Source organism: Rhinolophus sinicus, chromosome 1 (assembly GCF_057876585.1).
Source record: "Rhinolophus sinicus isolate RSI-liver-muscle chromosome 1, RSI-T2T, whole genome shotgun sequence".
NCBI classification, from domain to species: domain Eukaryota; kingdom Metazoa; phylum Chordata; class Mammalia; order Chiroptera; family Rhinolophidae; genus Rhinolophus; species Rhinolophus sinicus.
This window is the reverse complement of record NC_142501.1, coordinates 186,533,700-186,548,719: the sequence shown is the minus strand read 5'-3', so window position 1 is coordinate 186,548,719 and position 15,020 is coordinate 186,533,700. Positions and strand designations below refer to the sequence as shown.

Below are 15,020 nucleotides of genomic sequence, written 5' to 3'. Positions count from 1 at the left end.
TACGGTTTCAAAAGAATGCAGTGTATCAAGCCTTCATTAGGTGCCAGAAAACAGGGCAAAACACTCATTTTACATGTACTAGGTGACATTTAGTCAAATAGAATCACAATCAGGCATTGTGCACAATGAGATCATGAGAATTAGAGAATAAGAATATTCAGTCTGGAAAACATGCAAATCAAATATCTGAGATGCAAATGTTTTTTCTAAAACTAAGTTTTTAAAGGAGGCTATTTCTGGTGGAGTTTTGGAGCCACAAGAAAGGAAGCTACCTCTTCAGGGTGACTTGTTGACTAAAGAATAACAGCAGTTTATTTTTCTTTAGTACTTTGACCAAGGAGGGAACTGGTCTAGAGCCTGGTCAAAGACTGGACATGGACAGTTTATGAGGCATCAGATTCATTGACAAGCTCAAAGTAAATGGGGATTTCCTGGTTCAAGGGTAATGCTATGTTTTGGGCTTTTGTGGCCTCATATCATCTCTTTGGTTATCATTGAAATCCTAAAAGAATGAAGCACTAAAGTAAAAAATACAATCTGAACCCTTAAAGCTTCAAAAATCCTCCCTTTTAAAAGAAGGAAAAAACATTCACACTAAGGAATATAATTTTTCCATAATTGGGAAAACTATGACTATTGTTTTTCTGAGGTCAGTTCTCTCATCAGAAATAAAAGATGGGTCTTCTGATCATCCAGGGTATCAACAGTCCATTAAAGTAAAACTGAATACAGGAATATCTAAATTAACGGATGAAAAGAGGCATACTGAATATTTAACTAATATAGGTTATATTCCCCACCACCAAACCTTTACCAAAATTTCTAAGGAGTATCCACTTGAAGAGATGTACTTCAATTCCTTTTCACGCTGACTTCTGGTATAACCAAAGTCCAAGGAGTTGAAGAGAAATGAAAAAAAAGATGAACAAAGGGAACTGAACAATCCAAAACCTTGAACCATCCCCAGTGCCTGTGTTAGGTTGTGCAAATTGTAGTAACAATGTCTGGGCTGCAACAATGAAATTTATTTAGAACACCTTGTGAAATTTATAAAGTTAAAGAGATTTCTTTTTTCTTTCTTTCTTCTTTTTTTTTTTTTTTAAGAAGTAACAATAGCGAGCTTGGTGATTCACTTTGGTTCAACTCTAACATCCCCATAAACTGTAATTTATGACTTAACCAGGTATACAATAAAATGATCATGTTTTATGGTGATTTTATTTCAATTAGAAGATTTGATTGCTAGTCATAATGAAAATAAATCTGCAACTTGTTTACAATCTCATATTTGAAAATAAGTAAAAATTCTGTGCAAACACATAAAAGGGGATTTTACCATTTTCATTAGCAAAAAACTTCTGTGGGGGGGAAGGATATAAGGACTAAGAAACCCTGAAGTCTCTTGGAATAATATTTTTAAAATATTTTCATTTAAAGATTTTAAAATAGAAAAAATAAACCATCTAATTCTGAAGAAATCAGGTTCATTAATTTATCATAATTCATTCTGTATAATTACCAGCATGGACCACACCAATGATAAGTTAAATACCTACAATGTATCATACAGTAATTTTAATATTCTAACCATTTCATGATACTGAGCTAAATGTTCTGTCCAAATAAAAGAAATTATTTTATAACTGATCAAACCAGTATGACTGCCTGCTTTAACCTTAGATTTCTTCTGGGAATGAGGGGTGGGTAGCAAGGGGGGAGCTATTGCTGATTCAAGACAACACAGTTTATAAAGCACAATTCCCCCATTTGATTTCTAATGAGATACACAGTGGTTCTCTCCGTTACTCTAACTTGAAAATCTGCAGTGGGACTTCTTGAAGGAAGAAGCAAAAGCACAATACATATTTGTTTTCAGGATGCTGATCAGGTGATTAGTTGTAGAAATTATGGAGGCAAAATTTGTATTTTCCCTCTACTTTTTGAAACAAAGTTTGTTCTTTGTTTCATACAGTTTGTTCTTCTTTAACTTCCTTTTTAATTCTAGTTTTCACTGAGTCACTTCCTTTTGGTATGGTGAATCCAGGGCAATTTGTTGCCATAATGGGTTAGCTGACAGAAGAGAATGGGGCTTCTCAACCCCCACAACAATGGGCCTCACCCCATAGGAGGGGAGAGAAAAGCTACACTCCTTTCTCTGGGGACCAGAGCCATTATCACTGGGTGGTGAATTGCAGCAGCTTTGCTCTGTGCCCAGACACATCTGGGGCTCCTTCCTCCATGATGCTGGTTGCACTGACCCTACACAAAAGAAAAAAGAAATTTCAGTATTCACATCATTCACAATGTCTAACAAGAGAGACCCTACTTATAGTGGTTGGAGAACAGGCCTGAAATACGAGACACAAAATGAACCCATTCCCAAACCATTCTTGTCCCAATTTTTTAAAAATTAAAACAGTCTTGGTTGGTTAAGATGATTCAAAGGACTCTACTACCCAACTTTGCTCTTTAGCTTTCTCTGTGTATGTCCTCTCTCCCCATCTGGACCATAAAATGACTTGAGAACAGAGCTTAGGCTTTGAACAAACTTACATTCCTATCCCCTAGCATGGTCCTCCACTCCTCATGTGGTGCTCTGCACTTAACCTGCACCGATTGATGTTGGCTGAGGTCAATGAATATGGTTCTATAGGCCTACCACTAGTACAGCCTGAATTTTAATGGTTTTTCCAGGAGCAGAGAAGGAATTGGCTAAGAGCCAATCTTGATTTTTTATCTCATTCTCCACTGTATCTCCCCACTTCCAATCTCTGTGTATACGTTCACCACAGGCATTTATGAGACAGCTGGATGTGATCGAGATGTGATCACTCATATTGGGAGACAGTTATATGAGTGGTCCACAGAGAATGGGTCAAACTGGTTGCAGCAGAGTGAGCAAAATGAGAGATATTCTAATCTACTCCTGAGTATTCAGCTGAGTCCTTAGCTTTTCTGAGTTTAACCACACTCTGGTCCAATAATTGTGCTATTGATTAACTTGCAAAATTATATTATATGTGCCTCTGAAGTGGATTACCTTTATAATAAAGAATTATGTATTTTTAGGTCTTCAAGAAAAAGCAGTATGTAACTATAAGACATTCCATTATAAGATCTGACAATTAAGCTCACGAACTCATCCTAGAAAAAGTGCTACACACCTCATTGCTGAATTTTACTACAGTCACCTTCGAAGTACTCCCCTTGGGAAGCTGTGCACTAAAGCCAGTGCCTACTCCACTTTTCAAAGCAATTTTGGAACTCTTTTTCTGGAATAGCCATCAGAACTGTCATTGTATTACCCTCGATGTCCTAAATGTCATCAAACTGTCTTCCTTTCAGTATTTCCTTTATCTTTGGGTAAAGAAACAAGTCATTGGGGGCCTGATCAGGTGAGCAGGGAGGCAGTTCCAATACTGGCTAAAAACTCCCTCAGAGACAGTGCCATGTGAGCTGGTGCATTGTCGTGATGCAAGACCCATGAATTGTTGGCAAAAAGTTCAGGTCATCTAACTTTTTCACATAGCCTTTTCAGTACTTCCACATAGTAAACTTGGTTGGTGTCCAGTTGGTACAATTGCATAATGAATAATCCCTGTGATATCAAAAAAGGATAGCAACATTGTTGCAACAAATTCGTGAACTTAATTGTCTGACCTCGTACTTCCTAATAATGCTACTAATCACAACAAACCAGGCAACTTTTGAAAATGCTAAATGGTTTCATTATCGAGGTAATAAAACTGGTAACAGTATATATAACACTATAATATTTATTGTACTTTTAATATTCAATTCTTAAATGTACCTTAATATCCAGGGCCTTCCTCAAAATGGGAAATAGAGTTCTACTGAATTTGGGTTACATGGCAGCATATGTATGAGAGGTGAATTTAGAGTGAGTTTTTCAAGATAAGAAGCCTCTATTCTCTCTACAAGGCAACCTGAGAGGGACAGTATAGTAATACGCATATCTCTGAAGGGCAAACATCGGAAAATGCAAGTGCACTAATACCCCTCTCACCCGCAGAGGAACTGTTTTTGTTGGCTGAAAGTTCCTCTGAACCTTTCTCAAGGCTTACGATATAAATCATATTCAACCTTTTTCACCAAGTTATGACTTGTGACATCTGAGACCGAAGCCCAAGAGGTTCATCATAATGCAACTTATGTCGAAAGTATTATGTCAAAGTATATCTAACTCCATTTCTACCTGAGGCAGATTGAGTTCCAGAACAGCCTGAGGACCTGGATTGATTTTATGGCCCTTCTTGCAGTGGCTTGGCTGGACTGCATAGATGGCCAGGCATCAAGCTGAGTGCCAGCCCCTGATAAGACTTGAATATTCTCCAATCCTTAGGAGAACTGCCAGATAAACTTAAATTCACAGGAAACTTTCCTACTAAAACATGGAACACATTTTCTTGGAGTCACTGACAATTTCCCTGGAACTATACCTATAGCTACCGATATAAATCCAAACCCCAAAAATGACCTCAAAACCCAGCTTAGTTCAAAATAAGGAGTCACTCATTGTGTGCTTGCTCACAGTGATGTAGCAGACTGCTATGTGACCAGAGTTTTGAGTGAACATGGTAACCTCACGAAGACAGGAATCTGGTCCAAATACCTTTCTCTAAAGCTCAATGGCATTCCAGCACAGCTCAGCTGCTCACGTAGTTTATACAATTAAACTATTTTTTTCTGTGCCTAGGTGAGACTTTTCACATTCAGGAAAACATTCAGGATCCAGTAACAAGAACCATTTACCGGGCTGCGGAGAGAAAAACTGGCCCACATCTGCTGCCTGACCGTCCTGGAGGGCCACAGGGTGATTCCCATTCTGGAGGTTGTGATGTTCCTTTATAACCACAAACTACAGAGAATAAAAGGGAGAGAAAGGACGTTGTTGCGATTCATAAGTTATCTCAACATACATGAAATCTATGAAGTCTACAACTTCACGTTCTCCCTATGGAAGGCAAAAGCTGAGAGAAAGGCCCAGTCAAATGTGTCTCTCTAGCTAATAAAAAATTCAGCTTTCGATTAGCAACCTTATGTTACTCTCTATTAAAGCAAGCAGGCCCCATCTATTGATTCTAGAATCCCAACTTCTGGATCATGGATCTCAGGGGTCTTCTGTGTTACTTTAAGCAATCCAAGAATTCCCTAAGTGTTGTAAGCATTGCCAATAGGCCAGAAAAACAATATCTCATCTATGTACATGCCCCAGCTTTTCAAATGTGTTTGTGTGTGTTCGGTTAATAAGATTCATTTAAACATGCTGCCGAGTTCTGAGTAATTTGGAGTTATTCGTGGGTAATAGTAACTAATAATGCAACTACTATTTGCAGGGATTCCCCCAAGTGCTTTTTCATGGTTGAACAGCTTGGGAACTGGAATTCTAAAAGCATGCCCAGAAAACAGCATTTCTTTTTGGTCAACAAAATGGTTATTTTTGTCGTTATTTGTATTATCCACAATTGATCAGGCACTTGGCAATGCAGGCTGACCAGAGTTCACTGGCTCACATTCACACCAGATGAATTAGATATTAAAATCAATCAATGATAAAAGGAAAGAAAAGCATTTACTCCAGGCTCCAGGATAAAGGATGGAGTTTGAGGAAGTCCTTCCCTGCTCATCAGTGACTCAGAGGAGGGACTGCCCAAGGTTTTGGCTAATCATACTGCATTGGTTCAGAAATTACCGCCCCTCCCGCCCCTCCGCAACCCCAGGTAGGAAGGAGCCCGTAACTCAGAAATATAATGAGAAAAAGGGAATGGAAAAAAATGTGCTCGTATTTCTCTTTGAGGGAAGTGTAGAAAAGGATGAGTGGGGTCGATTGGGGAGAGGAGCGTTGATCATGGAAGGGTGGATTCCCTGAACACGTGTTCTCATTTTCTTTTTCTTCACAGCACAAATCACCTTCCTTCTCATTAATGGTGTCCCTACAGCAACATTTTGCAAAATCAATTCATGACCCACTGTTTAAGGGCAGGTGCCCATTATTTTTGGCTTAAGTCCAAATGCGGTCCTCTGCACTGCAAATTTTCCAACCACGTGTCTCTCTGTCAGAAGAAAACATAGGTCCTTGAATTCTGGGCTGAGATGTTGATGGCAGCTGATGGAACCAGATTTGTTTCTGCTGCTTCTCCTCCTAGTTTGGGTACTCAGCTCTCTCCTGCTCTCGCTAATGTCTGCCGTAGCAGTTGGTGTCGGCATCAGTTATGACAATGAGAAGGGCTGAGCTCGGCAGCCCCAGTCTGCTGAACACAGCTCTGAGCCAACAAGTTGCTCATGACAGCGGCAAGTGTTTTTGATTTTTTTAAAAACCTAGATACACGCAGACTGTGTGTCTTCTTCTCTCCCAAGATTTAAGTAAGAGGAATTAAACCTGCTACCAAAACCTGAATGAAATGCCATATAGACTGGCAAGTGCAATGTGGATCATTTAGAAGTCCACGAAGTCATGAGGCCTCCAAGAACTGAGGACATCCTATAGCTACGCCCACCCAGAATCACACACTTATGGAATCTCTAGAGACAGAAGGAATCTTAGAGTTCATCTAATCCAAATCCCTTGGTGTCCTGAGAGGAAACAAGGATTAAGTGACTTGCTGAAAATTAGACAGCCGATTGGTGGGAGGTAAGGCCAGAATTCACATTGTTTATTGTATTTCCATATTCAGGTTCAACCCCAAAATAAGTATATGCTGAATACCTATAACAGGCAGCGACAGATGATTCCTTCTTAGTCAAAAGTGTAGCTACAGGAAAGCTATTCTCTGGGAATGCACGTGAAGTGGAGGCTGGGGAATGGATGAAATGATGTTGCCTTTCCCCATCCAGGACCTCACCCTAATAACCTTCTCCCTGTTTGCCCACAGGTTTAAATTCCCCATGGACCTACCATATATTCCAGCCTCTCCCACAATATATCCCACAAATAACACCAACAGCACACAGAGAACCAGTCATGTTATCTCCGACAGGTTTCTGGAAACAAAACTTCCAAGTTTCAAGAGAGTTTAGCCTGTCCCAAGTCTGCCCTCTAGTGTTCTAGCACCAATTCCTGAAGGGGTGAGCTATGAAGCGTTTTGAACTCGAGTACACAGGGTTGCCTGGTAAAATACAGGACACATGGTTAAATTTGAATTTAAATTAGAACTTTCAGTATTAGTATGAATTTAACTAGGTGTCCTGTATTTTTATTTGCTAATCTGGCAACTATTTTGCTGCTGAAGTTTAGGGACTTAACATGTTTCTAAGAAAAGAAATATGAAGATTGGGAGCATAATCTTGGCTTTTTAAGACACCCATCTGAAGGGGAATCACCTGAAAATCGGGAGACTTTTCACATACATATTAAAATCTAAGTTACAAGAAAAAACTACATAATAGAAAAAAAGATTCCATAAATGTTGTGTGCCATTATATTTTGGCACTATTTTAGCCTGCCTCATTAATTTAGGGCAGAGTTCCCCTAACCCCACCATCCACCCAGGACCGCCCCAGTTATTGTGGTGTTGACTAACATTAACACCAGCTGAAAGCTATAACAGATTTCAGTGTCTCTGAAGTCAGTGAAGCACGAGAAAAAAACGAACTGGGATTAATATAAGGCCAATTTCTTGCTTCATGTACTTTGGTCACATTACCCAAGGTTGGGGGCAGGAGGACATCGCAGCCTCTCTGTCTGCAGGCCTGCTAACGCTCACATCTCTGCTCGACTCTTCATAAGGGTTCTTTGGATTTTTTGATCGTAGCTTATGAGTCCTGCAGTAAAAACAAAATGGGAGATAATCTCAAAACAAAACAAAACAAAAGAAAACAGTAACCCACTCAGTGATGGTCAGGGACAATTATGTTTGCTATTGAAATTTAGGTACTTAAAATGCATGGGAGAGAAGAAATATTTTTAAAAACCAGGAACATAAGTTTGGTTTTTTTAAGGCATATTTTCTATAGAAATTTCCAGATAATGTTTCACTTTTCCCAAGGTTCGGTGAAATGCGAGGCGGGTGGGGTAGGGACACAAGTGAGGGAGTGGGGAGCCATGCATTCATTCATGGGTGTATCTATCGAGTACTAACTATATCCCAGGCACTGTCCTAGTACTGGAGATAGAGCCATGGAAAAACAACAACAAAATCTCACCCTAATGGATTTAGACTTTGGTGGAGATGAGGGTCTATGGAAACAGTACCACAGCAATTGTGTGACACACACTATATTAGCTACATTTACAAGTGAAGCCCCGGGGCTGCAAGATGGCAGTGACTCACCCAAGATGCATACCTAGCAGGGGTAGCCCAGGAGCTGGGTTATAATGACGCAATGCCACTGGCCCTCTGCAATCCTGTTCACGGGCATTACAGGCAAGAACGCAAGGAGTGGAAGACCCAAGAGCATACTGTCACACAGTTGCCACACCAAGAAATAGACTAGGTCTCCTGACTCCAAATCCAGTTTTACAAATACTTATTTGTTTAACAAACATTAAGCACTAAGTCAATATAACGCATGGTGTCATGCACTAGAGGGGAAAAGTGAAAGGCAGGGAGATCTAGCATTAAGGTGGGATCCCCGTGCTCAAAGCGTTGGCCTCTAGAGGAAGAGAGACAGGTACATAATGTACGGAGCAGCCATATAGGGAAGGCAACGAAGGAAGCATGGTGGTGAAAATCACCAGCCAGATTCCAAAACAGCACTGCTGTCTTGGGCCCACAGCAGCCCAATTCTCTCTAGGAGAGCAAACCTCTGTCCAGTAGGCTGCAATAGGAAGCAGGGGCTGCTGTGAAAGCCCTGTCCCAGGAGGTGTGAATTCAATGTAATAACTAATAGCAGGAAATGGTGTGGGTTATTATTATTTTTAATGAAAGGCATCAAGGAAAAACTGAAGCAAGAGGCTAATATAATCAGTTCCAAAGTTGCAAAGTTGCAGTTTGTAACAGACTATTTCATCTTGATTTTCTAACTAGTGGGTCATTCCAAGAAATCTAGATTTATGAAGTAATAATATTACAATACCTTAACAATTATTTAATTCCACAAACAGTAATCTTTTGAGAGATATACAAGACAAATAGTGTCAAACAATCTAGACAAAACAGGGAAGAGTTGATACAAAGAAAGGATTAAATGATTCTATCTCTTTAAAAAAAAAGTCACTTCACGTGCCTAACTTAAAAACTCAATGCTAGAGCTGTATTTATTGGCATATTTTAGTGGCATGGCAATATTTGGACTGGCAGTTTTAATTTTATCAGAATTGATACAGTTACAGTACAAATGCAGTCAAAAGTCACAGCTGAAAATTTGTGGTGGGGTAAGCAGCTCCACTGACCAGAACTGCTCGGTAAATAACCATAGATTTGTTCAGAAAGAACCTCACAACTCTGGTGCATTTCAGCAAAAAGAAAAACAAGGATTGTGATGAGTTTTCTTTTTGAAGAAGTAGTCCTTATCAATTTTGATTTTATGCATATGAGTGTCAGAGGCTAAAGACATACTTATTTGTGTATAAAATCTACAGTCATCTTTCAGCTGAGCTGGTCTTTGAATTCTAAGTCAAAAAAGCCAGCAATTGGCTTTTGGCATTCAATCCAGAGCTCTGAAGAACATCAACAGAGCATAAAACATACTTACTATTCCACAGTGCATAGAGTAAGAAAAAAATGCTTAATAATTATGGCACACATAAACTTGAGTTTCTTGTTCCATTTTTTTTCTACACTATTTACCAAGCATTTACTTTTCTTTTGGCATTCTGTCTAATGAGATAAAGCATTGATTATTCAACATTTTTTCTACAGACATCCAAGATATTGATTGAATATCAGGCTACAAAGTATTAATACAATGGTTACTGATGGACCTCTGAATTAAAATGTCAAGTTGTGCTTGAGAATCTTGTGTCTACAGATGGAAAAAGGTTTGGAACAAGTGACTCTTTGGGGGAAGACTATAGTTCATGGAAAATCATAATAATAACAACAGATAGCATCTATAAAGTCCTATATGCCAGACATACACTAAACTCTTTATTTAGATTAACTCAATTAATCTCCCAACAACTTTTTAGTACTACTCTTGTCTCTGTTTTATAGCAAAGGAAATTAATGAATATAATAGATGACATGCCTGATGTTATTTAAACATGAACTGGGATTTGAACCTATGCAGTACGATTATAGAGCCTGTGCTCTTAATAACTACACTAGGGTATAGCAGGGTTTTAGATGCTGGATGATACGTTGAGTTCTCCATAATACAAGACAGTTGCCACCGAGTGGTTGTGTAGAACTAGTAAGTGTGGTTGGATTTTTAACAGCGGATGGTGGTAGGTATTCCATATATTCCCAGAGAATTGAACCTATTAGTTAAGTGGGTCTTAGGTTCTTTGGCCATAAAATGATGAGATCAAATTAGATAATTCAATAAAGTTACTTTCAGCCCCAAAGAGTTATGACTCACTGATTTTGTACGGCACAAACTGTCGCAGTACATAAAATGTTTTTCAATATTAAGGAGGGTGGAGGATGCTGTCCTACTTTTTAAGAAAATGGAAAATGAGCAGTGTGATGCTTATACCTTCACCCTAATGTAGTGTTAATTTTTTAAAAAAATAAATGTATAAATATTGTTCTACAGTTTCTAACTTTTAACTTGAAATTACTGAAAACAACAAAATCCAAGGACCAGAAACGTCCTTCAAAGTTGGGGAAGATACTGATTTTTCTTGATCAAACGTTAATACTTTGTGGGAAATCAACCCAATGGAGGGCAATCATGAAAAAAAAATGACAGTTATGCAGGCTATGGGGAAAGAGCAGGTGATGGTAAGTGGGTGAAGAAAAAAGGCAGAGTACAAAAATGCATTATTAAATAACAACCCCATACACTACAGGGGTGTGTGCACAAAGACTGGAATGGAACAAGAAGAGGAAAACTATTGATGTTTTAGAACACAGGAATCCTGCACCATTTGTTGTTTTCTTTAACGGTTACTCCGCTTCTTACGTGTAGCAAGGGTGTAGAAGAAATTCCTCTGAAGGAGGCCGGGTTCTCCTGGGAGGGGCTAGAAAGAGGCTGAAAGCGCCACTGGGAAGAAAGCATCACCTGTAGTAGTGAGCGCCCCAGAGCCCGAGGAGCAGCAGCAGGACAAGCCCCACCATGCAGACGGCCACCACGGTGATGTTCCACTGCCGGCCGTGGCCAGCATGGCGCAGTTCCCACCATTTCAAGTCTCGGTGCTGACATCGCTCTCCAACGTAGCCGAAGACACAGCTGTGACAACACACAAACAGAGGTCGGCTGTAAGCCCTGGCGAAAAACGCCTATATGTTTCAGACTCAATATCCAGCCGCTTCTCAACCTCTGCATTTCCAGACTCAGCTTTTTGGAAGCACATGGAAAATCCATTAGAGGTCAGCTGAAAGCAATCTGCTTTACAAGTTAATGCTGCATGGACTTCCCCTTTTGTCTGTTTGCCCTGGGATTGATGGGGGATTATTTGCATGCTGCCTCTGTAAGGCATTGCAGAACATTGATTAAAGATCAATCACTCTTAGGCTAAAATCCTGAGGAGCTACCTTTAAGACCAACACAAAGCAACTCTGCCCTAAGAGCCAAGAGAGTTTTTGAACAAATGTTTGGTCAGATTGCAATGAAATCTAAATTCAAAGGAAGGAAGAATTTGAAAGCAGAGTCCTTCACTTGAGACCAAGCTATAAAATAATGTGAAAAAGAAAGCCTAGTCTATGGAGGAAACATTTCTTCTGTTCTTTTCCTTTTTTTAAAATCATCACAGGCCCAAGAGAAAAGCTCTCAGCATCTGCCTACTTTCTTCAAGGGAGAAAAACTAAATGAAGGAAAAAAGAGGCATTCACCGGCAAACATCCGGCTGCCTCATTAGTGAAATTGTTACTAGAATTACTACAGCCAACAGTGTGAATCTTTAGATGAAAGTAAATGAAACAATGCTGCCATCTACTGGGAAGCATGCTTCTAGAAACTATCGGGATCTTGGGTAGAAAAACTGTAGTTTATAATTCTTCACAAGAGCATAAATCTTTTTAAAAAATCCTATTAAATATTTTGTAATGCTCACTTGTTAGGAATCTCTCCCATTTGGCCCTGGATCAACTAACTATCCATTTATTCATGGCCCCACCTTACTCCAAATGGACCTGAAGGACTGAATACACAGAGAACTGATACCAGTCCCTATGGTGGAAAGAGATAGCATGGGAAAAGCTTTAGATGAAACTCCAGAAGATGTAGATTCTGCCATAGTTCTACCTTGACTTGCTTATAGGAGCTTTGGAGAGTCAGAGATAGGTGGGGAAGGATCTAGCATTTGTTAAGCAATTTATTTGTCCGACACTGTGTGGGGTACTTTTACTCATTTTATTTTCGATGACATATTCCCATTTTACAGATGAGAAAAGTGAGGCTCAAAGGGGTTACACAATTTGTACCAGGTCATGCAGCTCATGAATGACAGGTTCTGCTCAAATGGTTCCCTGATTTCAAAGCCTGTGTTCTTACTACAACAATGGGCTGCTTCCAAAAAGGGTTTTAAGCAACATGCATCTCTGAAAAGTTATTCTTCTAGAACTGACCATGCAAGAGATGGAAAGATCTGAAGGCAGGCAGCATAAAAGACTATCAAGTGATTCCAGGATTTTCTGGATACTGTTTTAATGCTAGCTATCTTTGGTTATAGACATTTACTATCAATGCCTAGTGAACATTTTTAAATTGTTGGATATTAATGAGCCACGCCTCTCAGAGATTTTAGGATCTTGAGGAATATAACAACTACATGGCAAGAGTCCTGGAGGCCAAGGCAGGTGGGCAAATCAGAGCCTATGTGAGTTCACAAATTGATAAGGGTGGGCACATACTACTAGTTCTTTGGGTTATTAATGAGTTCTTCTGTTAAACCAAACAAAAGATTCCCTGGCCAAATATGGTTCAGTTTCTATGGTTCAATAATTTCAATAAATTCCGGACTAAATAAAGGTCAACAAGCCTTTATCACATGATGTGGTGTACCATGAATCAAGAATTGAACACTAGAGTGTGCAGCCTTTTTCAAAATGATTTGACCACACGACCCTTTTTTCATGAAACATTTCACAGCACCAGTGCTGTGGGATTGTGGTCTGGAGAAGACGTGCCCAGGAAGCTGTGCGTTGGTTCAAAGCTAAACCAGGGTGAGTGAGGGCCTCTTTTGAGTTCAGAAGGTTTGGAATCTTCTGAGAATTGCCAATCCAGGGAACCTCGAGGGAAGGTCCTCAGCATGGAGACTCCAGTCCTAACATCCCTGCATCCCTGGGCAGCAGGGGTCCCTGTTTCAGAGGGCAGCGTCCATTGCCTCCAAGCAAGGAAGGAAGAGCGCCCTTTATAAACCTGCTTGCAGCATTAGGAACACTCTGCGTGGAATGATGCCTGTGAAGTGTTTCTAATTAAAGTTGGACTGGTAAGCTCCCTGGAGATGTGTTACTATGGAATTTAAAAAATACAAGGTGAGGTCATCAGGTCAGAGGAGGCAAGTGTTAAATGTTTGATTAAACCAAGTTTATTAAATTCAAAAATAAAGTTATGACCCAGACTAATGGGAACTCTGGCGATATTTTCAATTGCTTTTGATTAAAGGTCCTTAAATTTGAGTGTTACCTCCAGTTTGTCATTTTGTAGCATCGCATGTTTAAAACATTGTCAGAAGACTATGATATTTTCATCAGGATTTAATGACAGAAAGAAAAGTAGTCTGCTACCGAGTTCATAAATCATTTAAATAATTGACACTATCAGGTTCAAATAAAAATAACATACTAATTGTAGTTTCCCCCAACATAAGACCTAGCTGGACAATCAGCTGTAATGCGTCTTTTGGAGCAAAAATTAATATAAGACCCGGTATTATATTATATTATATTATATTATATTACTTATATAATTATATATAATATATAATTATATTACATAATATAAGACTGGGTCTTATATCATAGTAAAATAAGACCGGGTCTTATATTAATTTTTGCTCCAAAAGACACATTAGAGTTGATTGGCTGGCTAGGTCTTATTTTGGGGGAAACCCGGTATGTAACCCTGCAGTACTCTTCATATTATCATAAAGTCTTTTATAATCCAAAGTTAAAGTATTAGAGAACAACAAGCAGTGACCTAATAAACTAGGACATTTGTTTTCATAATTTCATTATTTGGGATAATAAGAACCCATGAACAGGTTAAACAATTTGATTCTTATTATCAAAATCAAGGATAACTAGTACTAGATTTATCTTAGGTTAGAAAATTATAGCATGCAGATAAATATGAATATGAAAGTAGATGTCTATTAGAACTGAGTCATTTTTGCTAATATTCATAAACATTTTCATTATTTTTGTCAGGCTGACATAATTTGTAATGCAAAGCCATACAGTTTGTCACAGATTATAACATTTTTTCTAATAATTTAGACTATGCTGATTACCATTGATAAAAATAATAAAAGCATTTAAGCTTATAGCATCTATTCATGAGGGTCAGAATATTTTATCACTCCTTCCTCAGGCACAGAGAAAACTGTCAGGTGAGTCAGGAGTCTAGCCATAGGGGGCCTATTGAATGCCCTCATATTGCCTTCAAAATATAAAAGTAAGAAAAAGTAAACTTTGATGCAGAACTAGACATGGGAGTGTCGTTTTATGAAAGACTCCAAGGGGAAGGCTTTCTGAGTGAGGACAGCAGGAGGGCCTCATGGTTTCAGGGCTTCCTTGCACCTACTTTTCAAGTGGACACTGCCCACGTGAAATCATCATGGAAACAAACAAACAATGACAAAAACAAAAAAGAGCAAAAAACAGCAGTGGCTGCATCCAGCAGTCACTAAACAACAAAATACAAATGTCAACTATCAGAAAATTAAGAAAAAAATGTATGTATATTAGTTTTGAGAATTGAAGACAAGAAGTCCAGTGTGAATATACACAACA

The 15,020-nt window shown here is 39.0% G+C and overlaps 1 protein-coding gene across 2 annotated transcripts in view; it reads right to left on the bottom strand.

The window, feature by feature from the left end:
• Window positions 1–1,199: 1,199 nt before the first annotated feature.
• The window catches only part of EGF (epidermal growth factor), an 89,111-nt gene continuing 75,290 nt past the window's right edge, over window positions 1,200–15,020 (bottom strand). The window contains exons 21-24 of one of the 2 annotated variants that reach the window (XM_019741967.3): window positions 11,128–11,295; window positions 7,665–7,782; window positions 4,774–4,879; window positions 1,200–2,259 (exon numbers count right to left, since the gene is read on the bottom strand). In XM_019741967.3, the coding sequence (XP_019597526.3) occupies window positions 2,009–2,259; window positions 4,774–4,879; window positions 7,665–7,782; window positions 11,128–11,295 (643 nt within the window). In that variant the 3' untranslated portion in view covers window positions 1,200–2,008. The remainder of the gene's footprint in view (window positions 2,260–4,773; window positions 4,880–7,664; window positions 7,783–11,127; window positions 11,296–15,020) is intronic. The other variant, XM_019741968.3, reaches the window with a different exon arrangement.